This window comes from Aythya marila (assembly GCF_965140915.1).
Source record: "Aythya marila genome assembly, chromosome: 27".
Classification (NCBI taxonomy): domain Eukaryota; kingdom Metazoa; phylum Chordata; class Aves; order Anseriformes; family Anatidae; genus Aythya; species Aythya marila.
The window spans coordinates 4530188-4553001 of NC_139068.1; the positions used below are offsets into that span (position 1 = coordinate 4530188).

At 56.0% G+C, this 22814-nt stretch overlaps 1 protein-coding gene across 1 annotated transcript in view; it reads right to left on the minus strand.

The window, feature by feature from the left end:
• The window catches only part of ELL (elongation factor for RNA polymerase II), a 51699-nt gene extending 29305 nt beyond the window's left edge, over positions 1–22394 (minus strand). The window contains exon 1 of the mRNA XM_082779951.1: positions 22236–22394. Coding sequence (XP_082636077.1) covers positions 22236–22370 — 135 coding nt within the window. The 5' untranslated portion in view covers positions 22371–22394. The remainder of the gene's footprint in view (positions 1–22235) is intronic.
• Positions 22395–22814: the final 420 nt, after the last annotated feature.

Sequence of the window (22814 nt, forward strand, 5' to 3'; positions counted from 1 at the left end):
GGGGTAGAAAAGCACAGGCCTGGGGGGTCCTGGGGAGAAGCCCCCCGAGACAGAAGGCTTTCCCAGTCTCTTGCTGTGTCTTTTAGAAGCGAACACATTGCCACGTGTGTCAGAGATGCGTTTTCACGGCAAAAACACTAAGAAGAGCTTCGTGAGCTCAAAGGGAGCTGCCCCTTCTGTGGCCAGCGGTGGCAGCTCCCAAATTCTGGCACCGTCCTGGTGCCACGCGGGATCCCAAAACCTCCTGCTGGCAGAAGCAGGCACAGGGGTTAACAACCTGGGAGCCCACTACGTTTATCATCTCGTAAAACCTTCCCAAAGGCTCTCACGGCCCAGGACGGAAGAATCTAAGCCGCAATACGTCGACGTTAACCAAAAAGGGAAAAAAAAAATAAAATATCCCCTAGCACCAAAAATCCTTCTGCCACAAATGAATGAGCTCCCGCTAAGACGAAGCCTCCAGAGCCTTTTAAGAGCTCATCCCCTGCACGTGAAGAGAGCCACAGCCCCCCCTGACTCCTCGTGGGATGCTTCTGCCAGCGAGCAAAGGGGGAACGTGCTCGGAGCCGACAGCACTCGCCTGGCGTTGCAAAGGCAGCTTTATTGCACGGAGCAACCTTTATAGAGGCCCAATAAACAACTTCTTGCTCTCCGTACAGAGATCACTGAATTCCTTGAGTGCCACGACACCGCATACCACAGCGCGCTGTTCATGGACGGCCCGGCCAGCTTTTTGTTCCCGGTGTCGGCGTGCGCAGCGCCAGGCGTCCAGAAACCCACACGAGCACACGAAACGGTAAAAAAAAATCCGGATGGGAAATAAAAACCCGAGGAGGGATCTTGTACGGCTCGTCAGGGCTTCATGAAGTCCTGCGAGTCATTCTGGAAAACGACTGAAGTGGGCTAGAAAGGTAACACAGCACGGCAGTATCAGGACAAGCTTTAATTACAGAAGTTATAACCCCCCCCCATCTACATGCTAGGTGCTTTGAGGTGAAATGTGCAATCTCAAACTTAAAAATGAGAGTTTGTGCTCGATGGAAAGCTGCAGCTTTGCTTTACTGACCTCCTGAAACCAGCACTTCACCCTCCTGCACCCTGCGTGCTCGGCGGTGTCGCAGCGGGGCCGGTCCCGCACATGCAAAGTCCCCTCCTGCAGGGCACCCAGGGCAAAAGCAAACCCATGCACCCCACCCTAATCAAAGAGATGATTTTAATTTCTTCTAATAGAACTCCCTGAATCTTTGCGGGGACACCTTCACTCTAAATGAAAGATGAATTAAGCTGAACCAAGCTGGAAGTGGATTTCCTTTTAGACCTGCAGCTCCTTTGGCTCAGCCTTCCGTGCAGCCCAACACCACCGCCAAGGAGCTCCTGCTGCCGTTCCCAAATCCCTCCACCACCTTCTGAAGTCACCCCGTTCCTCTTGGTGATGCCAGGCAGCCAACTCCCTCGTTTCAGCCTCCTAGAAGCTGTGGCACCATCCGCTGGGGGCGAGCACACTCCCTCCATATTTCTGTTTGTGTTTTTTTTCTCCTGTTTTCCCTTCAACGCACACCAGCAGCTGCTCAGCCCCAGCTCCCGGGGCTCAGCGCATCTTCGGCAAGCCAAGGACCCTGGAGAAATCTCAGCGAAGAGGCAAAACAAGGCAGAGAAATCCACCTGAGCAACCCGGCCACCTGCACGGGCTTTATTCCTCCGTGAGGCTCCCCGGGCACCTAAGAATAGCTACCGGCTGCTGAGCAGGATCAGGACGGGAGCGAGGTGACTGCTCCGAGCAAGAGACAACAGCCCTGGCCCCAAAGGCAGCCGCCAGGTACCCGCTGTGCTCCCCTGCAGCTCCAGCAGGAGGTCCAGGGGGATTTAGGGACAGCCAGGGGGGTCCAGAGGGTCCAGTTCTCTGCTTCAGGAGGTCCAGGAGCAACCAAGCACGGCTTCTAGGATGCATGGGAGCGGAGAAGCATCTGTTGAGCAAGACCAGCACCTTGGTGTGCCACACGTACACCGGGAGTGATCCAAGCCCCGTGAAGCACAGCGAGGAGCAGGAGTTGTGCCCCTGCTCTGCGCTCGTTGTTTCAGCAAAAGGTTTCCTAACGAGGAGGTGAGCAAATCCTCGCCGTGTCCTCACTGCCTGCAAGCTCCTGCAGGGGGTCTTTAATAAAGAAGAAACGCATCGAGCTCCCTCCCATCCTACCGTGAGAGAAAATGCATTGGGGAAAATTGGGAGCTCGTAGAGAGCCTGAACGAGTCCCAGTGATGTTGGCTGGCATCGTGTTTTATCCTGTATAAATTCATTTGTTTGCTACCTGGGAAGAGCGCTCGGGTGCTCCTGTCCCCAGCGCAGTGCCCTGCCTGCCTGCCGAGTCCTCCAGCTACTGTCAATATTTCAGAAGTCATGAGATTACACCAAAAAAATGAACACTCAACCCCAAAGCTCCCCCTAAACATTTGTTTTCTATCAGCGCCTTGTTCTGCTCGCCCTCCTCTAGCTTCGCTGGGTGAGGAGAACTCGTAAGCCCTAACTCAGGTTGGTAAAAGCCCATAAATTTAACGGGCTAGCAACTCTTCGCAGTGCAGTTCTCCAGATCCGACTCATGGAAGCTTGAGGAAGGAAGAAGGAACTGGGAAATGTCAATAAACCCCATAAAAATGGCACGTGGAGCCACCAGGATACTTTATAGGGCAGCGTTGTCTGATCATGCCGTGAGGTTTTAACCACGCCAAGGGGGAAAGCTGGACGGGCAGCTCCCACCCAGGCCCAGAAAAATAGGGCTGCACGACCCACCCCATGACTTCGGGGACTGTTCGTGGCCCTACAGAAATCCCAGAGGGGCTCGGGGCAGGCTGGCTCAGCTCAAGCAAGCAGCTGGAAACCTCCCCGTTTGTTCGGGGAAACGCAGGGAATGGAGGAACACTTCGTGGCGAGAAGTCGGGCTGTGCACTTACTGGAATCCGTCCTGGAGGCAGCGTTATATGGCAACGACGTGGCCCTACTGAGCCCCGGTGTCTGCCTGCTGCCTGGGATGCTGGAGAGTCACAAACGCCCAGCAAGCAGAGGAAACGAAAGCTTGGCCCTGTTTGTGTTGGAACAAGAGGGTTCTTTGCAGAATTCAAAGCTCCTTGCAAACATTTCAAATTCGTGGCAAGGACAGCAGTAAAGGCACAGAGGAACGGGAAGCAGCCGGGCATTTTCAAGCGCCACACGTAGCGGGTCGCGTGGGGCTGCAGCCACACCTGAAAAGCCAGCGATGAAAATGAGAAGAAAATAAAAAAATCCGACATTTCAGCCTAGTTCATACCCCAAGCCCCCAGCTCCTTTAATTCTCTGGTTACTGGTTGATGCAGAACGTGCTCCGCAGAGCCGAGCACGGCTCAGAAATTCATACTGGTGCTCGCTCCTTGTTTTCAAGGCACGGCGCAGACCTGGGGACGTCAGAGACAAACCAGGAGCGGATCCGCCCGGCGTCTCGGGGCGACAGACTCGCAGGAGACACCGCAGAGCCCCAGAGTTCATTACGAGTGGCAAGATATAGAAACCCCCCGTGGAAATAAATACCTCTGAATGCAGCCACAACAACTCCAAGCGGCTGTGCGTGCGCAGAGTTTCCCGGTGCTCAATTACCAGAGCCGTCCCGGGAGGCGCCGCAGAGACAAAAGGCTTCTCCCAGGACGTTCCCCTTTCTAAGGCTTCTATTTACCTCCTACCAGAAGCCCAGCAGGTAAAAAAAAGCCTCCTGAATATTCTTTTTTATGTCCCATCCATTACTTAGGGAATTAAAATGCCGTCTCCCTGCCATCCAGGCCTCCCCACGATCTCGTTTGAAGCCGAGGAGGCTGGCAGGCTGCAGATGGGATCAGGTCTACCGAGACTTGAAAATTACACATCCCATATAATTTCTTTTTTGACCTAAACTACAAAGCCTCCCAGACCTTTTCATGCTACACACGCCTTGGAGACAAGCTGCTGCTTTTACTAGTCAAATACCACGTTCTCTGGGAAAGTCTTGGAAATCCTATGTAAATCCAAAGCTACCGAAGCAGGAGTTGAACTTCAGAGGGGTGTCACCGGCTGCTGTGCCTGCGGGGATGCTCCTGGAGGTCTCAGGGTCCCTCTGGTCCTTCTGGAGATGTTCCTGGAGGTCTCAGGGTCCCCCTGGTCCTTCTGGAGATGCAAACCCCGCCGTGCCCCAGCAGCCTTCGTGCAGGAGCGGTGCAGCACCGAGGGGTGCTGGCAGGCGAGGTCCCTGCTCCTTGGGGAGTGCTCCCCAAATTACCCAACGCCGACGTCTGCTGGCTCCTCTCCTTCCCGAAATTACCCCATCGATTACTTTGAGGAGGGCAGGGCTGTCCCACGATGAACGTATCCACCTGCTGGGCTCAGCTCCCTGCTCTCCTGCTCCTTCCTCCTCTCTCCAACGTGAAACAGAAGCACTGGGGATGGACACTTGAGTTTTTAATAAAAATCGCCAGAAAAAAGGCACTTTTGGTGAAGGTTTAGGAGCTGGAGACGTACCCATCGCCCTGTGAACTGCATCAGAGATATTGCAAGCGATGATTTTCCTAAAATCATTACTGGATGCAGATTATCACTGCAGTATTACAGCGCCTACAAATCCTAGCACGGCGCAGTACAAGCGGCAGCAGCCCGATAAAGATCTCTTCTGTCAGTCAAAACGCTAAGCTGGACGTTTTCAAGTTTTAATTGCCAGGCTGCAAAACACAGACTGGCTTCCTCGGCTGTAATTGCGTAATTTATGTGAGCTCGTACAGCACAAATGTCACTTCCTCGGTAGTTTTTCCCTACTTTTCCCTTTTTTTTTCAGGCTCAAAAGCCACGAGTGCCCCTGTAAGACAGGGGAGGAGTTGTATTAAGTGGTGGTTATGACCTGCAGTGGTAAGGAAGAGCTGTTAGCACGTGAAGTCGGACATCAGTGCCCAGCCCGAGCATGGGGTACGCCAGCCCACCTGCCAGACAGCAAGTTTGGTGAGTAAGACCCATGATTAAGTTAAAAATCTGTAGCCTAATCGAAACGCTTTGTGCCTGCAACGTAAAGCAGAGAGCCAGTCCCTACATGGACAATGGCTTGGATCAGCAGAGCAGAAAGCAATTAAACTCCTCTGTCATCAAGATGTCACCCCACAGGCACGAGCGCTGAGCTGGCCACGGAGGCTGCTCTCACGCATGCCTGGATCCCCTGAGCTCAGCTAATCCTGGTTACAAAGCTCTCGCTGAACACCACGCGGCGTGGCGGGGGACACAGCCCTTTTTTTTTTGGGGCCTTAACCCCAACCGAGCCAACCCCGCTTCGCCAGGCTGCAGGTGAGGACGAGGTAAAAGCCCTCCGCAGGGTTCACAGCAGCTCCAAACCAGATGTGAGAGAGCTGAAGGGAAACGAGGTGGGGAAACTGCCCGCACAGTCACCTCCCCGGGGCACGAAGCTGCTCCGTGGGACTCGGCTCCGAAACCCAACCAACAGCTCTGACACCGCTCAGCCCGGCTTTACACCCAGGAGAGCTGAACTTGGGCAATTTGGGGCTCAAACCCAGTGAAAATCTCTTGTTACCCAGTGAAAATCTCTTGTTTTGGCTTGGTCACTCACTTCAAGTCAGTCTTTCCAGGCATGCTTCAAGCGAATCCTTGCTCCCCAGTGCAGAACCGAAGGGTGTTTTGAACCGCAGGGTGTTTTTGCTGCCCCTGTGCTCGCAGAAATCAGCTTTGCAACTCTGAACCAGGGCCCTGTGGCAGGGGATGCAATACCCCGATGGCCTTGAACAGCAGCCAGCACACAGCGTGGAAGGCGGCTTCGGTAACGGGGCTCCAACTCCCCAGGCCTCGGGACAAAGCCCAGGGGCTCGGCTGGCACGAGGGGCGGTCGTGATCCGCTAGAAAGAGCCGGGCACATGTGCAATCCAGGCAATGCCCTTCAAGAAGACAATTTAAGAGGCCTGATTGCTTAGAGAAACGCAAGCAAAGCTCTTGTACCATGTTTATTGTGGCCGCTGGAAAGCTGGAGACCTCTTTTGGCCATGGGAGACCTGGCCAAGGAGATTCGAAGACCCACAGGGTCGCCTGCGTCCCCTCTTGAATTTCCACGGCAACAGGAGAGCAGCGACCTGGGAAGAGTCTCCCAAAAGCAGCGCCAGGGAGCTGTTGGGCAAGGAACGTGCTCACATCCCTGATCTGGCCGCTGAAACAGCTGTGAGAGAGAGAGAGAGAGAGAGAAAGAGAGAGAGCCGACGGAAAACTTTCCTGAATGACTTGTTCCAGCTCAGCAAGCAGCTACACGGGAACAAAGGCAGGGAGTCAACGCAAGCCATCCAGAAAAGCACTCTTAAGTAAACCCTAAATGGACAATTAAGACGCAATGGTCTGTCTCCAAAGAAAACTCAGAGCTTTGTTTTTCCAGACAAAGGACCTGGGCCACGCAGGGAGCCCCGGAGAGCCGACCCTACCTGTCTCCAGAGAGGGGAGAGGTTCCTGCAGAGACTGAGTGGAGAACAAGAGAACAAGCCCTGGGGACGGGCAGGCACAGCCCAGCTTTTTTTTATTTTTTAAGAGCCACAAGGCTCCTGTTCTAAATGAGGCTTCAATACCTGCTTTTTAACAGTCCCACCACCAGCTGCCCAGCGGCACCGCTCCACGCGCTCCATGGGGTCTGTGGGGAAAGCGGCGCGGACCCACACCTCGCAGTCCGAGCTCACGGGGAATTTATAAAGAGGGAGACATCAAAGGTGGTTTTGTGACACCCAGCACCCCAAAATCCCAATTAATTTGGGCACAGCCACCCGGCTCCGGCGCTGCTGGAGGAGCCGGCCTCGTTTCCCAGCACTCCTCTCACTCCTTTTTTTTTTTAATCCAGGGCTTTATTTCCTCCCCCCCCCCCTTTGCTTTTCCAAGGAGCTAAGGGAGACCTGCTCATTAAGCCTACCAAGAGGCAATAACCATAAAGCCTCCGCTCTTTACGCCACACGCCGGGTGCCACGAGAACCTTACAGCATCGTTAGCTGGAGTTTAATCACCGCAAACTCCCACCAATTTCACTGCTAACGAGGCCGGGCTCCTCGGCGAGGATTTACCCCGATGGCCAACCCCCCCCCACCTCCAAAGGCTCACAAATCAAAGGTTTTTCAGGCAAAAGGAAGGCTGGCGTCCCAGCACAGTCCCTGTGTGCAGTACAAGTGTTCAGAGCAGCCTGGTCATCAATTAAAAACGTGGCTATTACGCAACAATTACCAAAACACACGATTCCTACTTTTTTTTTTAGCACAATAACCCAGGAGGCCCCTTCCACTCCGGTAGTTTTGATGCAATGACGGCATCCCTCGGAAAAGAGAAGTTCCGTTTTTGCAATTATTGGATTTTTTGGGGCCGTTCCTCATCGCAGGAGGGCGTCCCAGCCCCCCACCGACACCGAGGGCCAGGAACTCACGGAGCTGTGCTGCCCCTGTCAGTCAGCACGGCGCTCTGGTACCAACCCTGCCCGTTCATCCCCTGCCCCTGCCCAACCCAGTTCCAGAAGAAGCCCAGCAGCCCCTTCCCCTTCCTGCTCACACCACAAATCACCCAAATCCTGCCCGAAAAGTCACCGTAGCGTTTCCAGAGAAGGTATTTCTCCTGTAACTCGGACTAGGAGGTGAAGTGATGGCAGCAGACAAGTTGGAACAAGGTCCCTCCAAGCAGCGGCACAAAGATAGTGCTGCGCTGGCAAGTTCGTGGCCAAAAAAACCTAGGTACAAAACTCCAGGTGGGTTCCCTTGATCTGGTACTCGCAAGCACTCGAAACAGAGTTTGGGGAAAAGGCGTTTTTATGTTAAAATAACGCCACCAACACCCCCAAACCACTCCTCTTTAAAAACAGCAACTCTACAGCTTACACAGGAGAAAAAGACGCCTTAAATTCAATAATTAAGTCAGGATTTAACTCAGCTCCTACGGCCTGAAACCAGCCCTTTCTTACCAAGTCTACCTTCCTGAATCCGTCAGCAGATACAGCAACCAAAGTAAGTCAAAGACAGGGCAGAAAAAGAAAGGCAAATATTGGGATTTCTAAAGTGCAGGCAGAGGAGAACAAACCCTCTTAGCTCTGTTTTTGGAACACATGGATTTGCTGCGAAACGCCATTTCCAACAAGCAACCCCAGCCCACAACGACGTTTCCCATTCTGCCTACGTCCAGCGGAAATATTAATAGCTTTAATAATTATTAAACCCTCTCCCAACAGAAATTGGGCGGCACGGCTCAGCAGCTGCACGCAGACAGCTCGCAGAGCCCTGGGCCTGGCAAGGATCCCGTGAAGCCATCCCTGCTCACAATTCCCTGGGCGATCGCCTCACGCACGCAACACCGCTGGGTTTTTGCAGCAGGGTTTTACTGCAGCCATCAGATGAGCTTGTTAAATTGGGAAAGGACTGAAAAAAAAAAAAAAAACCAAACCAAAAACACACAACAACGCAACAAACTGGCAGCAGGAAACTGAATCATCCAAAATTCCCAACTCTGCTAAAGGTGAGCGGCGGTTCTGTTTTTCCCTAAAGGCTTCGCTTAAACACTTTGATGAGCCAAGGCCCATTAAGGAGTTTTAGATTCTCTGAGATTAATATTTTAAAAAGCCATTCCTCTGGTACAAGATACCTCGAGAGAAGACTTCCGTGCCTCCTCCAGGAGAGGAGCGAGGCTCGGGACTGTTCACTAGATGCTGGCGATGCGGTCACGGCTCAAAGGAGACCAGAAAGTTTCTGAGCATCCTAAGGAAAACAAATTCAGTCGCGGAAAATCACTCGGCTTCCTAACAACCATCTTAGGAGGGAGCTTGTCACCGATTAGCCTTTCCAGGACGACACTGCTTTGGGGTTATTTTGACAAAGTTGGGTCTGATTTCCCCAAAAGGGTCACGGTGACTGCAAAGCATTTCTGTTCCTCACCCCTCGCACCCTCAGCGGCCTTAAATTTGAAACCAGCAATGGATAATTCCAATAAACTTGGATGAAAAGATTAAGGATGAGCTGTTAAATGTAGGAAGGACCAAGAGGGGTTCCCTTGTGGGAGCAGGTCCATGTGCTCGGAGAATAACGTGCTCACCATGGACGTTCACCAGCTCCTGGGGCAGTCGTGCTGTGTCCGAGCGCTCCTCTGAGCCGCGACTCCGCACCTTATCCTGCCCAGCTCCCACTTCTGAGCTCCTGAGCTCCGACGAGGGTCAGCAGCAGGAGAGGGTTTGCACCACCCTGGGGTGACTGCAGCACCTCTGCCACCCCTACTGCCGTGGAAACAGAACCCAAGTGTTTGTCAACAAAGCATCCCCCAGCCCGGCAACCTAAGTGACACTGCCCGCCAGAAAGGAGCTCGTGGTGCCTCCTCCTCACCTGCTGCCCTACAAAAGCTGCCTACGGGCAGTCCTTTACCTCTGTCCTTTACCTTTACGGGCGTAAAGCACACACATGCCCGCTGCTTTGGTCAAGCTGAAGGTGTGGATGGAGAGGCAGCCCTGGTTCAGAAGGCTGGGAGAAGTCCCACGGTTAAAAGGAAGTTTTCCCATAATCGGCTGCATTAGGTCGATGTACTACTGAAGGAGTTGTGTTTTTTTTTCCTGTTGTTTTAGCCTTTGAACTACAGAAAACACTCCAGCATTAGGAGAGCACTCTGCTTTCCCAAAATAACACAGCCAAGTGTGTCACGAGAGCACGTCTGCACTCCCCCTCGCCCCTATCATAAATAACACAACCTCCATCGCGCTGACAACGGCCGCGCTGTGGAGGTGATGCAGAGGAGCTCGGATCCCGGTGCAGAGCAGAGCCTTGCTCCATCTGCCCTCCATCAGAGCCTCTCCTCACAGAAAACATTTCACCTCCAGGTCCCGCTGGGGAGCACGGCTACCATTTCCCACCTGGGAGCAGAGGCGTTGGGTTTAGCGAGCCCGTTCAGGTCTGTAAGTACGGGTGGCACTGCACGGGCACCTCCACACCAAGGGGCTGCAACCCAGGGAGCCTCAGACCTTAGGAAATGTTCACAGAGCAGCAGGAGACGCAGAAAAAGGAGGAAGATGGGTGAATGACCAGGCTACCAAACCAACTCACCCTGCTGGGAAAACTCGGAGACTACGGCTCAGGCAGAGCTCACAACCACAACCTTTAAGCTATCCTGAGGAGCACAAATTCATTTCAATGCCATTAATCAAGAATGCTTAATTATCCCAATACTGCTAGCTAGCTCCCAGCCTGCCTAAAGGAAAGGAAGAGGCAGGGGTAGGGATCCTCTCACACGACACCAGCGGGTCTCGCTGTGCACCGAGGCTCTCTCCAGCTCAGCCTCCGAGCACCTTTCCAATAATAGTCCCAGGAAAACGCTGAATGGGTGCAGTCAGCCAGAACCCCCAGTTAAAAATAAATATTTTAAGTTACCTCCAATAGACCCGCTTCACTGTGCTCTTTGCCAATTTGTAGGTTTCCGATTACTTTGATTTTTTTTTTTTTTTGAGGCTATTTTGCTTTCACCCATGGGGCGAAAAAGCCACCCAGACACAAAGAGAAGCTGGTTCAGCGCAGCTAGGAAGCTGGAGGTACAAAAACTGCCTGAAAATCTGCAGTTTGGGCAAGCTCGTGGAAAAAACTGTCAGTTTGGCATCCCAGGCATCGTATGTAAGGATCATACAATTTACCTTTTCAGCCCAAATCAAGGTAACGGGGCTTTTACAACCCAGATGCGACTGGGAGCAGCTTCACCTGCCCTGCCACGTCGGGCTGCTGGTGCAAAGCCAGCTGAGAGGTTTCGTGCGGTAAAGCAAGAGATCAAACCCAGAGCAACGCCGGGTTACAACTCAGAAACCAGGACCGGTGAAATCGCAGAAGCTGCCAGTGGTTTCTGACCTAGTTTTCACTGGAGGAGAGTCAAAGGAGCCGGGAAGAGCGAGGCGAGGCTGAAGGTGCTGAAATTCCAGCACAGGAGCTTTGGGAGGGTGAAGGGGATGGCAGTGAGGGCCTGAAAACAGCCCAAATGCAACAGGGGCCGGAGGGAGCAAGGATGACAAGGTTTGGGAGGTTTTGTTTAATGGTAAATGGTTTTGGAGGAAGGAGGAGGGATGGGAGGACTCGTATGGGGTGGCAGCGAGGAGCGGGCTCGCTGAAGGACCTCGTGTTGGGGCCGTGACACCTCAGTGCACCGGGCTGGGTTGTGGGAGGTGGGCAGGAGCGGTCTGAGAACAGCACGAGCTGATTTCTGCAGGCCCGTTGGTTGCCTGGCTTCTGAGAAGGCGAACTGTGCTGCCAGCCACCTGCACTGCTTTGCATAACGAGAAACACTGAAACCCCCCCGTGCGAGGGAGGCGAGAACCGGAGACACCGGGGGCCCGGCGCAGCGATCCCAAGCCGTGGCTCTCCCCCTGCTCCTCTCCTCATCCACCCCGCCAGCCCCACGGCCCCTCCAGGCCTCGTTTTAAGGCTCCTGAGGGAGCAGGACGTCACTGGCCCGCACGGCAGATTTGGAAGCGACCTTTGTACCCAGCGCAGCGTTTCCAAGCTGCGAAGCGCGGGGAGAGACGGCGCTGGCGGCGATTAGAGGAGGGACGCGGCGGCTGTTCGCAGGCAGCACAGAAAACCCACCTGTCAGGAAAGCGAGCCATAAAAAAAAAAATAAAAAAAATAAAAAAAAATCAGGAGCAATTCTCCGCGAAGGGCAGCTGTGACGGCAGCGGCGCTGCCAGCCACTCTCAGCGCCGCACTTATCGCGCAAGGCAAACAGGAGCCACCAGCAGTTAATGAACAACACGGCCCCGAGGCCGGAGCGGAAAGAGCAGCTCGCTCCCCTGCAATCTTTTAATGAAAACCCAGCGATTCCAGCCCACCGCATTTGCTTACGAAAGCCCCATTTATTTTCGGCCCCGCGAAGCCGCGGCGGCGGCTGATTCACTCGCCGATGTGCTCACAGGCCGGCTTAGGGGAGCTGCTGAAACGTCAGGGCGATGCTTATCATCCACGCAGCTTTACTACTTTTCTTGCAAGAGAAAAACAGAGAAAGGCAATTTAGAGATCAGGATTGACTAACTCGTCCAACCATCCCGGGACGGATCTCACCCAACGCGCAACGCTGCTGAGCCTAGGAAAACAAGCCCGGGCCAGTTTTCTCCCTGTGCCCGACTCTGTCCTCTTGACACTTCAAGCCTAATTAGCAGGGTGTCGAAGCTCTGCTTAAGATGCTCTCGGGTCGTTCCTCACCAAGTCAGAGCCAGGATCCTAAAAGGATCCTAAAAGGATCCCGGAGAAACCCCACCAACGCCCCGTGAGGCAGATCTCCCCTAAAAGCTGAAGGTTTTTGCTCTCGGGTGTCGGGGACGCCCAAGCAGAGGTGCCCCGATGCTGGCTGAGACTCCAGGAACACGAGCATCAGGGGCACCACGGCACCACTTTTACCACCTCCCTACCTCCGTGGGAGAATAATCGATAAATTCAGCCCAAACAGCAGCTTTCCCATCACAGAGGGAATCTACAGATGGAAAAAAAAAAGCAGCCGAAAGCACCAAATGAAGCAGCCACGGGGTTTTCTGCTGTGCCGTGCCCTCCCACGTCACTGCCAGCACCTCCCGGCCAACGCCACCCTTCGGGGCGCTGGCTCCGTCCCAGCAGCTGCCCGAAGAAGCCGGCGCTGAGTTCTCCGAGGTGCTCCCTTCCCCCAGGCAGGCAGGCAGGCGGCGAGGAGCACAGACCCCGCACTGTTCCAGCCACGGCTTTATTTGCACTGCCAGGCTGGTGGGTAACAAACCCGCTCCAAAAATAAAAAGCGACAAACAGGGGAAGAAAGAACACACTCTTCTGAACTGGCAAAAATCTACCCCTAAAAAAAAAAAATAATTAAAAAAAAAAAAATTCAGATGTTTCTCCGCTCCCCGCGAGGACACCTGCGAAAGTTCAGGTTACAACGCATGCCAAAAATGAACACAAAAATGTTGCAGATAAGAGGAATAAAAACATATCGGCCACAGAGCTGCAGGAAGGCTCCCGGGTGCAAGCCCAAAAGCCCCGAGAGATTTCGGGCATGAGGACAGAGAATCTCTTTGGCCTGATGGAGCCCGGGCAGTTTGTTTAATTCCTGCATGCGGTGTGGCCGCTGAGCAGCGCTTAATTGGCTGCCCAAAATTTGGGGCTAAATATAACAATCCGCCCGAGCTCCTGCTTAATTCTGAGGTTGGAATCAAAGCGCGCTTCTCCCTGCCTTAAACGCAGCCTGAATGAGGAGGAACAGGCCTCCAGGTTGTGTTAAACGGCCCTCATTGTACGGGAGCTCCACGCAGGCGGCACCTCCAGAAGATAAATAAACGGGAGATAAAGGAAGGGTCGCAGAGCCACGCCGGGCACTCGACACCAAGCCCTGGGCGCTGCTCTCTGCAGGTTGGGAAAGCTGAGCAGTGCTGCAGGTGCAGCGCAGCAATCGCCGCCGTGCCGCTCTGCTGGATTACGAGCAAAGTCCTCGTTACGTCCGTAAACGATTTCCACATCGAGCCCTGGAAAAAAGCTCACGGGTGTGGATCTCAAGCAGATCCGAGAAATCCCATTTATTTTTACACAGGGTACAAACCATTTACCTGCTCCATCGTCTCCTCTCTCCCCGTTTCCCAAATTAAACTACAAGCTGCCTCCGGAGCGGAGCTGCGTGCTCCAGGGCCCTCAGCCTGCTCCCAGGCTCCGGGCTGGGAGAACTGAGTGACTTTGGGTTTGGTTTTACCCTACAGCTGCTCGTATTGTAATTTTCCTTCTCCTTCAGAAAGCCAGGCTTCTGGAACTCAGATGAGCACCGGTGGCCGGCTGTTACCTGTGTCCTCTTCATCAGCGCCAGGGTACACGGACCCACAGCAACGTGAAAGGCATTTTAGAAAACATTTTTGCTTTTTTGTGCATTTTGGAAAAAAAAAATTGCCTTCTTTTTGCATTTTGGAAAAAATAATTTTGCTTTTCCTTGCATTTGGGAAAATTTTTTTTTGCTTTTCTTTGCATTTGGGAAAAAATTTTTGCTTTTCTTCTTTGTAGGCAAAAAAAAAAAAGAAAAAAGAGAAGTACCAGCTACTTCCCCACCGACCCCCTGAGGCCACCGATAGCTGAGGTTCTTTTATCCCGGAGCCCCTCCCGTGTAAAATGGGGCTGGGACCACCCGGCCGCGAGGTTGCCACCACGCTCTGCAGAGCTCTTTTCCAAAGCCAGCAGCCAGCCGAGCTCCTCCGCGCGTCTTAAGGGCCTATTTCTGGGCGCGCGGGAGGTTCTTAATTCCACGGGAGGTCACGATTCGGGCTCGGAGCGCCGTGGAAGCGCGGCCAGGTGCCGTCAGCATTTCCCCGAGCCATCTGAGCGAAGCAGGGACGCAGGAGCCGCGGGTTCAAAGAGCTGCGGGGCCCCGGCTGTCGTCAGCAGCGCGCGCGTCGGAGGCTGCCCAAGGGAAGGCGGCCGCCCCGTGACTCGCGGCCGCCCCACGCTCTGACCCGCGTGAACTTCTCCCCGGCTTTGGCTCTGAATCACTCTTTTTTTTTTTTTTTTTTTTCTTTTTTTTTTTCTTTTTTACCGCGCCGGGGAGGCGCTGAGTCGAGGCGACCCGATGGGGCCCGGCCTCACCACACCTCCGGCGAGCGGCGGACGCCCAGGGAACGACTTCAAAGGAGCGGAGCTGAAGCTTTGGCTGCGAGCGAGGGCTGCTCCCCTCCCTCAGCCGCCCGTGGCCAGGTGAGCCCAGCGCGGCCGCCCGCCTCGGAAGGCTCCCAGCACACGATTTCCGCTTGCCCAAGCTAGGGCAGGGCGGAAAAATTCGCCTCCTCGCCACCCCGCCCGTGCTGGGCTGTGAAAAATGGATGCTCCGTGCGGGGTCCGGAGGGAGAGGAGGGATTTATGGCACCGTCTGCACGGGGCTCGGTCCCATGGGAGAGGTAGAGCCGGGCTCGGGCACCCAGCTGGCTGCCCTGGCACCGGGGGAACAGGAGCAGAGCCGCCGCCGCGTGGGCAGGGGTGCGTGGAGGAGCTGAACCACAACCCGTATCCTTTGCATACCACACGGCCAATTTTTCTTGTCATTCAGATGCGCTCAGGCCTTTTAAATCTCCCTGCGGCGAGCTGCACGGGTTAACGACGAGCAGCCAACGTGGTTTCTTTCCGTTTATCCACGGTCCTGCCTACCAGGAGGTCTGGATTCATTTTCGGTACCCAGCCCAGCCTCAGCTCCCCTCTCTGCCCCAGTCTCTGCTTCATTTTGCAGTTCCTGAAGCCTGTCCTTGCTGCTGGCCACAGGGAGCTCCGTGTCCTCTAGGTCCGAGTTGTTGTTGACTTCTTGAAGCCTCGGAGGAACTCTCAGCTCTTTGATTCCCAACACGGGCACTCCTTGGGTTTTCCTGGCCCCAACTCCCTGCACCCAGAGCCTGCCTTTTGCGCAGCACCTTGAACCCTGCCCAAAGACCTGGGGGAAGAGATTTGTCCCCTGCCATCAGCCTTCCCTTCCCCTCGGTGTGCTGGCACCGAACGGGCTGGGATTGTCCCAGGGGACAAAAAGGGTGGCACGGAGAGCTCGGCAGGCTCGGCGCTGCCAATTCCCTCGTCCCCTTTCTTTTTGGGGGCTGCGGGAGGCAGGAACGCAGCCCGCTCCGCTCCGCTCGCTCGTGGAAAGCGGGAGCCAAGAACAACTGCAATCAGCGCCGGAGCTGGAGAGGTACAACAAAACTCACCCAAACATCAAGTCTAGACACTGAAATGTGGAAATATGATTCAAGCAACCACAACTGGCACGCAACGGATCGATCGCAGCCCGTCGCGGAACAGGCCCTCGGTGAGCAAGAGCGCAGACCGAAGATTAAATTAACGTCTTCCCCTTCTTTTTTAGAAAAATATGGATCCTCCGGGCATCAGGGCGAGCTGGCGTTTCTTCCAGCCTGCTGGGCTGTTTGCTGGGCCTTTGAGCAGCGCGCCTGCCCTCGCTAAATGACGCTAATTAGCTGGACGTGCCCTCCCAGCACCGGGCCTACACGAAGCAAACTGCTGCTCCAAGGGGCCTGCCCTCTCATCGAAGGGTGGCCCATCAGCTGAGGGGCAGGGGTCTCCAAATAGCCCTGCCAAGCAGCCAAGGGGGTGTTTGTACTGACAAAACCTAAACCCTACAGGGTTTAGGCGAGGAGCTGCTCTTAGGAAGTTTCAGGGCGCTCGCTAATCCCATCCCACGTGGACGTAAACCCCCAAAATCTCTGTCTGCCATGAAACCTGTGGCACAATTCGGAGTGGCCGATGAAGCCAGCGGAGCAATTCCAGCCTCGCTTGCAGCACCAGGCTGGGATCAGGCTGGCAGCCACCAGAGCCAGCCCTCTCCCCGCGGTGACCTACTTTTCCCGTGGGAGGCATGCCCCGGGCCCGCAGCTGGAGCCACAGGTTCCACGCACGGCACGAGGAGGCTGTGAACAAGGAAAACGTCTCGTTTTGCCCCAAAAGCTTTAGGCTGAGGTCTTCTCTCGGTCCCAAAAGGCGAGGGCAGCTCCGGTGCCACGCAGAGGGTTAAGAGCCGTGGGGCTGGGAAGGCTGGAGGCGGGCGGAGGTGGGCAGCTCAGCGGAGCCGTGCTCGCAAGCGGTGACCTCTTTTCAAGCGAAGCGAAGGCTGGGTTCTTGAAGTTAAAAAGGCACCAATCCAAGGTAAAGAAAGGAGAGAGCAGGCGCGCGGGGCGGTGTTTTGCTCGCCTGCCTCCTGGCTGGAGCGGGTTGGGGTTTTGGACGGCCGCTCCCCCGCTGCAGCGGCGCCGCGCACCGCCAGCCTGCTGCCTCCAGAAACAACTCTTAAGGAAGGAAAAAAAAAAAAAAAAAAAAAAGCCCCAAAAGGCAATGCTGGGTTACCACGGCGTGCAGAAGTTGCCTGATGTACGCCGGACGTTTCCAAGCAACCCTTGAGCTACTCTAGAAAACTCTTATCAGCAAGTGCAGGCTCCTCTCCTGGCTAAGGCGGCTGGAGAAGCCTCCCCTGGATGCACCCCGGACAAAATATTAGCACAGTCCCCGTCAGCAGGAGCTTCTTCTCGTTAGAATCAAGCTCGCTGCAGATAATGGTGCCTCCAGAAAGGGCATTAACCTGAATTATTCAGAAATAATTCGAGCTCAGCCTTTGGGGGGGGTTATAGGACTTGCCCCCAAGCCCAGAGCAGGCAGCGCGTTCCCTCTGCGCTCACAACCCCGGGGTGTTTGGCACGGGATTTTCCCACTGGCAGCACCTCTCCGAAGCCCACCCCATCCCGTGCAGCCCCCTCCTCCTGTGCGTGAGCAGCAGAACCCCTCAGTCAGCCGAAACGCACTCTTTCTCCCGCGGATTAGCTGGCACACACACACACACACACGAGAGTGACGCACGCGGCCTGTCCCTGCCCACCCCGCCACGCACAAACGCCGGGATTTGGAGAGGTTTACGAGTCACAGCCAGAGCCAGGCACACGGGAATCGCTCTGCAGGTGACGTGGAGCAGGCTAACGAGACCCCAAACGCTTCCCCAAACCAAGCACAGCAGCAAGAGGCTCTCCTGCCACCCCCACATGTGGGGAAGGTGTTTCAACAGGCACCGAGCTCTGCCAAGAGGAACTATGACAAAACCCAAGTGGACAGGCCGGAGGGATTCAGAAGGAGCCCGATGCTGTAGGATCACCCACTGGCCCCAAAAGGGCACTGCAAGGTGGGCTGAGTGCTCCTTGTGGGCATCTGACACGTATTTTGTCTGACCTGCTTCAGAGCAACGTAAAAAATTGATTCATTTCCACCTTTGGTGCTGTCTGAGTTCAGTAAGAAACCAACTGCGGAGCGAGCTGACCAGGAGCACGGGTTTAGCCTCAGAATCACCAGGATCCAGCTGCTGGATCCATTGAGTGCCAAAACACTCCTTAAAAATATAAAAATATAAAAATCTCAGGGGTTGATCCTCAGGTTCGCTTCCCCCAGAGCTGTTGAGAGCAAGAAGTTCTTACAGGCCAAACTCGACCCCTCTGATTAATCGCCTCCTCTCAGGGAGGACGATTTGCTGATAAAAAGCAGATCCCAGTTGTAAAAAAGCACCCTCAGTCGCAGGGATTCTGTCCCAAACTTTCTATTTTCCCCTGGCACGGCACCAATTAGACCTACTTCTGTAGTCTGCTACCACCAGCACAAAAAGAAGAAAGAAAAAAAAGCATAATGGGTTTATAATTTGCCACCGAATCCCATAGCAACTGTACGTCACTTTGGATGTAAATTACAGACGATTCTTCCCCGTGCAATTTGAAAAGTACAGAGACGAAGCTCTAATTTCGGTGGCCCTAAATGCTACATGGGCGAGGGAAAAAGCTACCCCAAATCAGCTCAATGGGAAGCGCCAGGGGCCGGCGCGTTCCCCGTGCACCGTGGCAGGCGTTTCTTTGTCCCCTGCCTCACTTGGGGAGGGCAGGGCAGCAGGGGAAGGTTCGTTCTGCATATCCTGTCCCGTTTGTGCTGATGGCGAGGAGCAGTACGTGTAGGACGAGCTTCCTCCTCCCCGGGCAGCCTCCCCTGGGCTGATTCATCGCGTCGTGTCACCGGCTCATGTTCCCGATGGCGTAACAGCTTCGATTCTGACGGACGACGGCATGGGTGAGTTAAGAGGGCAGGAAAAAACAGGTTAGAGGAAAAAGAGGAGTGATGCAAAGAGCCCGCAGATAAAATTCGATCAGGCCTGATTCAAAAGCCAGCTCGGGCTTCTCCCTCTGACACCCCTCTGCGAGAGGCTTTCAGCTCCCCGGCCGGCACCACGCAGCCCCCGCAGAGCCCTGCTCGAAAGGCAGAGGCTGGAAAAGTCCTCGCAAAACCCGGCAGCTTCAGGGCTCTGCTCGACCCCGGCTTCGAGGGAGAAAGATTTGCCGGATTAAAACGCGGGGAAGGAGGCTCGGAAGCCGCGCTCGCCACGCCACGGTTCCAAAATTTGATTTAACAAAGCCCGGGGGCAACGGGCTTGGGTTATCTGCACCCAGCCCCCGATAAATATTTGTGCACCTGCCGAAGTTCAGCAGCAAACCGAGCGGTGGCTGCGGTTCAAAACGTTTCGTGTGGCAGGGGCAGGGAGGAGTTAGCACGGGAGCACCACCTCCAGCATCACCCTGTCCACAGCGGGGGTGCCAGAGCCCCCCAACGCCCTCCCAAAATCTGGCATCCGCAGGGGCTGCCCGGCCCCAAAAAGCCCTAAATAAAAGAAAAAAGGCACGCGGCCGCCGTCAGCTCGTTTTTGATCAGAAGCCACCGTGCAGGCTCGCCAGCTCTGCTCCTTCAACCACGCCACCCGTTTTTTAGATAAATAGGTGAAAGTCGGGAAATTCCCCGGGAAGGGTTCCGGGATTTTTTTCCAAGCCAGCAGCAGCGGCCCTACAGCCAGGTCGGCCGCGTAGCTTCACCCAGGGAGTGAAGATTTCTCCATAGCAGGGACCCCGGGATGCTGCTGAAGGGTGGGAAAGAAGGGAAATTGGGAAACGAGGCGGAGGCACAAGGGGTTCCTGTGCCCCTCACCCCACACTGCAGGAGCTGGGGGCAGATAAACGGGGATGGGAAGAAATCACACCTTGATTTTTGGGGTGAGGAGTTGGGAAGGCTCCACACAGCCCCCAAGGACACCCAAAATGATGCAGAAAAGGGAAGGGGATGGTGGAGGGGGTCCCTTGGAGAGCCAGGAGCGGGTTTGGGTTAAGGGATGGGGCCGGTGCTGAGCGGGGCAGCCTCCCAGCACGCAGCTCTCAGGTTCACAGCCACGGGGAAGCGGTTTCAGAAGGCTGCGAGCGTCCCGAGGAGCAGGTGGGTGAGCTCCCGCGGGGCCCCTCAAGAAACCCCACGGTGTTTTTGCTACGAGATGACTTTTTTCTTTCAATTACCCTGCTCTCACCGAAGAAAGACCTTGCACGGACCACGAGGAGCGCACAGCCCTCAAACACCAGGCAGCACTGCACCAAAACCCATCGGTTTTCCTCGCTGGGACGCAGACAATTTGGCAGGGAGAGGCTCAGGAAGATGAATTTTGCTTCCCCACAGCCCTGCTGCCTGCTCTGCCCGGGGCACAGCCCCACACTGAGCGCTCTGGCACGAGGGACGCTCAACCCAAGTGGCCAGGCGCTGCTTTTGGGATTTCCGTCACCCCAACACGCGATGAGCAGACCAAAAACCAACTCAAGAAGCAAGCGGCTGGCGACGTTCCCCCATTTTTTTTTCCCATTTACCTACTGCAGAGCAAACTAAACGGGAGCCCACGGAGATCCTCGGCGGAGCAGGGGCTGGAGAAGCTGCTGAGAGCAGGAGCGTGCGCGTTCAGCAGCCCACTAATTGCGGCGGCGTTCGCTGCCCCGACCGGCCAGCTCCCCTCGCCCTTCTCCTCTCCTGCCCAGTTAATCACCAGCAGCCTCTGCCTGTTCCTCCTCTGGGCGGCGGGGAAGGAAGCAAAGTTCATTAGTGGCCCTCGGCCACCGAACGAGCCCGAGACCAGACTTCATTTAGAAAATAAACACCGCGATTCATGCGCGACGCGGCCCCAGAATAGCCGCCCGAAATATTTAACGCAGCTGCCCGGAGCCTTCCTACTCTCCCTCCCCCGAAAGAAAAGGCTCTCCCCTCGCTCCCTCACGAATTTCTCCCCCATTTTTATTTATTTTTTTAAAAATTTCCATTTTTCAGAAGAGAAAAGCGATCAACCCGGCCTGTCCGAGCTACCTTTACTGCCCCCGAAGCCTCGCAGCGCCGATAAACACTCATTAAAATCCCAGTTGATAAAGCCTGGCACGGCAATTACCTTCGTCCTCACGCCGAGATTGCCCAATTCAGCGCCGTGATGTAACCAACACCCCAAATTAAAAATAGTGCGGTGACAACATATGGTTTATCCTACAGAAGCTGGCAGGCAGGACGCTGCTAATGACAAACGGGTTGGGTTCCCAGCTCCCCCCCCCCCCACAAGCTCCCCGGCAAGGTGAAGAGACGGCTACAGCCACGCTCCTCGCGGGATCGGAGGAGGAAAGGGGGGGAAAAAATTAAAAAAAAAAAGACAAAAAACGCACTGAAAAGCACAGCTCCCTCCTTCCTCCCCGCTGCACGGCGGCGACAGATGCCGCGCGTTGCCATTATTCCGTATTTACCCGGCGAAGCAGCTCCCTGGCCGCGGTTCAAGGAAATCTCTCGGAAGAGACAATCTGGAAATTTCAAAATACGGCCCCAGAACGAAGCCGCCCCCCCCCCCCTCCACCCCCCTCCAGGAGCGTCGCACCAGGGTTATGGGGGGGTGGCAGCGAGGCGGGGGGGGGTGACAGCGATTTGGGGACCCCACGGTCACCGAGGAGAGGGGACAAAAAGAGCCCTGAGGTGGCACTGAGATGTGCCCCCCCCCCCCCCACAAGTCACCTTCTGGGGGGGCCACACGCCGACACCCCCCAGCCCCACCGAGGGCTCACAACACCCCCCAAACACTCACCTATGGGGGTGGGGGGGGCACCGACACCCTTCAAACACCGATTTGGGGGGGCAGGAACAGGGGTGCGCCCCCCCCCAAGGCCATCAGGGCACGGGGGGGGGGGCAGCGAGCCCCTGCCCCCACCCTCAGGCCTGTAGGGATGGGATCGCCCCCACATCTCCCCCTATAAATGGGGGGGGGGGGGGGGCGGTGTCCCCATCCTCTGTCAGAGAGCTGGGGGGGGGCAGAACCTCCCCCACCCCCTACAGAATGGGGGGGGGGGGGGCCGCGTTCCTCCAATCTCCCCACACAGAATTAGGGCGTTCAGGGCCCCCCCCACACCCCTCAGAATCAGGGGGGGGGCCGCGTGCCCCCATCTCCTCACACAGAATCTGGAGGGGGGGGGGGGCAAACCCCCAGCCCCACCTCCCTATGGCCTCAAACAGAGCCGGGGGGGTGCCGAAACGCCCCCAAAACCTTCCTCCCAACCCCCGAAAGCCCCCAAATCTCCTCATTTTCCCTCAAAAAGGGGGGGCTCACACCACAGGGGGGGCCTCACACCATAAGGGGGGGGCTCACACCATAAGGGGGGGGGGAGGGGAACCGCCCCCCCTCACCCCACAACCCAAGGCCCCCTCGAGGAGGAGGAGGAGGAGGAGGAGGAGGAGGCCGAAGGGGATCTTAAAGCTCCCCTCAGCGCCGCGGCCTCGTGGCGGAGCCTTCCTCACCCTCCTCATCCTCCTCACACCCCCCCCCCCCCAACTCAAAAAAAAAATTAAAAAATACCTCATAATATCACCGAAAACACCCCCGGGGGTTTTACCTTAGAGGCCTGGTAGCTCTCGAAGGCTCGCAGGGCGCTCTCCGTCAGCTTGACGTGGAAAACGGAGACGCGGGTGCCGCGGCCCAGGCGGCCGCAGGACAGCCCGTACCCGCGCTCCGCCTGCAGCGCCGCCATCTTGGGACCGTCTCTCCCCCTCCGCGCCCGGGCCGCCGGGGCCTCCCGCCCCGCCTCCCTTAAGCCCCGCCCCCTCCTCCTCCTCCTCCTCGTGAATTATTCATGAGGCCGCCGCTGGCTCCGCCTATAGGGTGGAGGGAAGGGGGGGGGGTCGCGGGCTTGTTGCTAGGGTGAGGAGGAGGGAGGAGAGTGAGGTGATTGGTCGGGGGATGGCCGAGGAGGGGATGGTGATTGGGTGGAGGGAGGGGGGGATGTAAATGAGGGCCGCGGGGGATGCTGGGGGGGGTGGGTTTGGGGTGGGCAGAGGGGGGTGGAGGGGCGGTAAGGAGGGGGCGCTTCGTGCTGCGGACTGGGGGTGCAGGGCCAGTGGGGCTGCTCCTCGGCTTCAGTCTCGGGGAATGGGGGCAGGCCGAGGGTTCAGGGCCCGGGGGGGCTCCCCTGGGG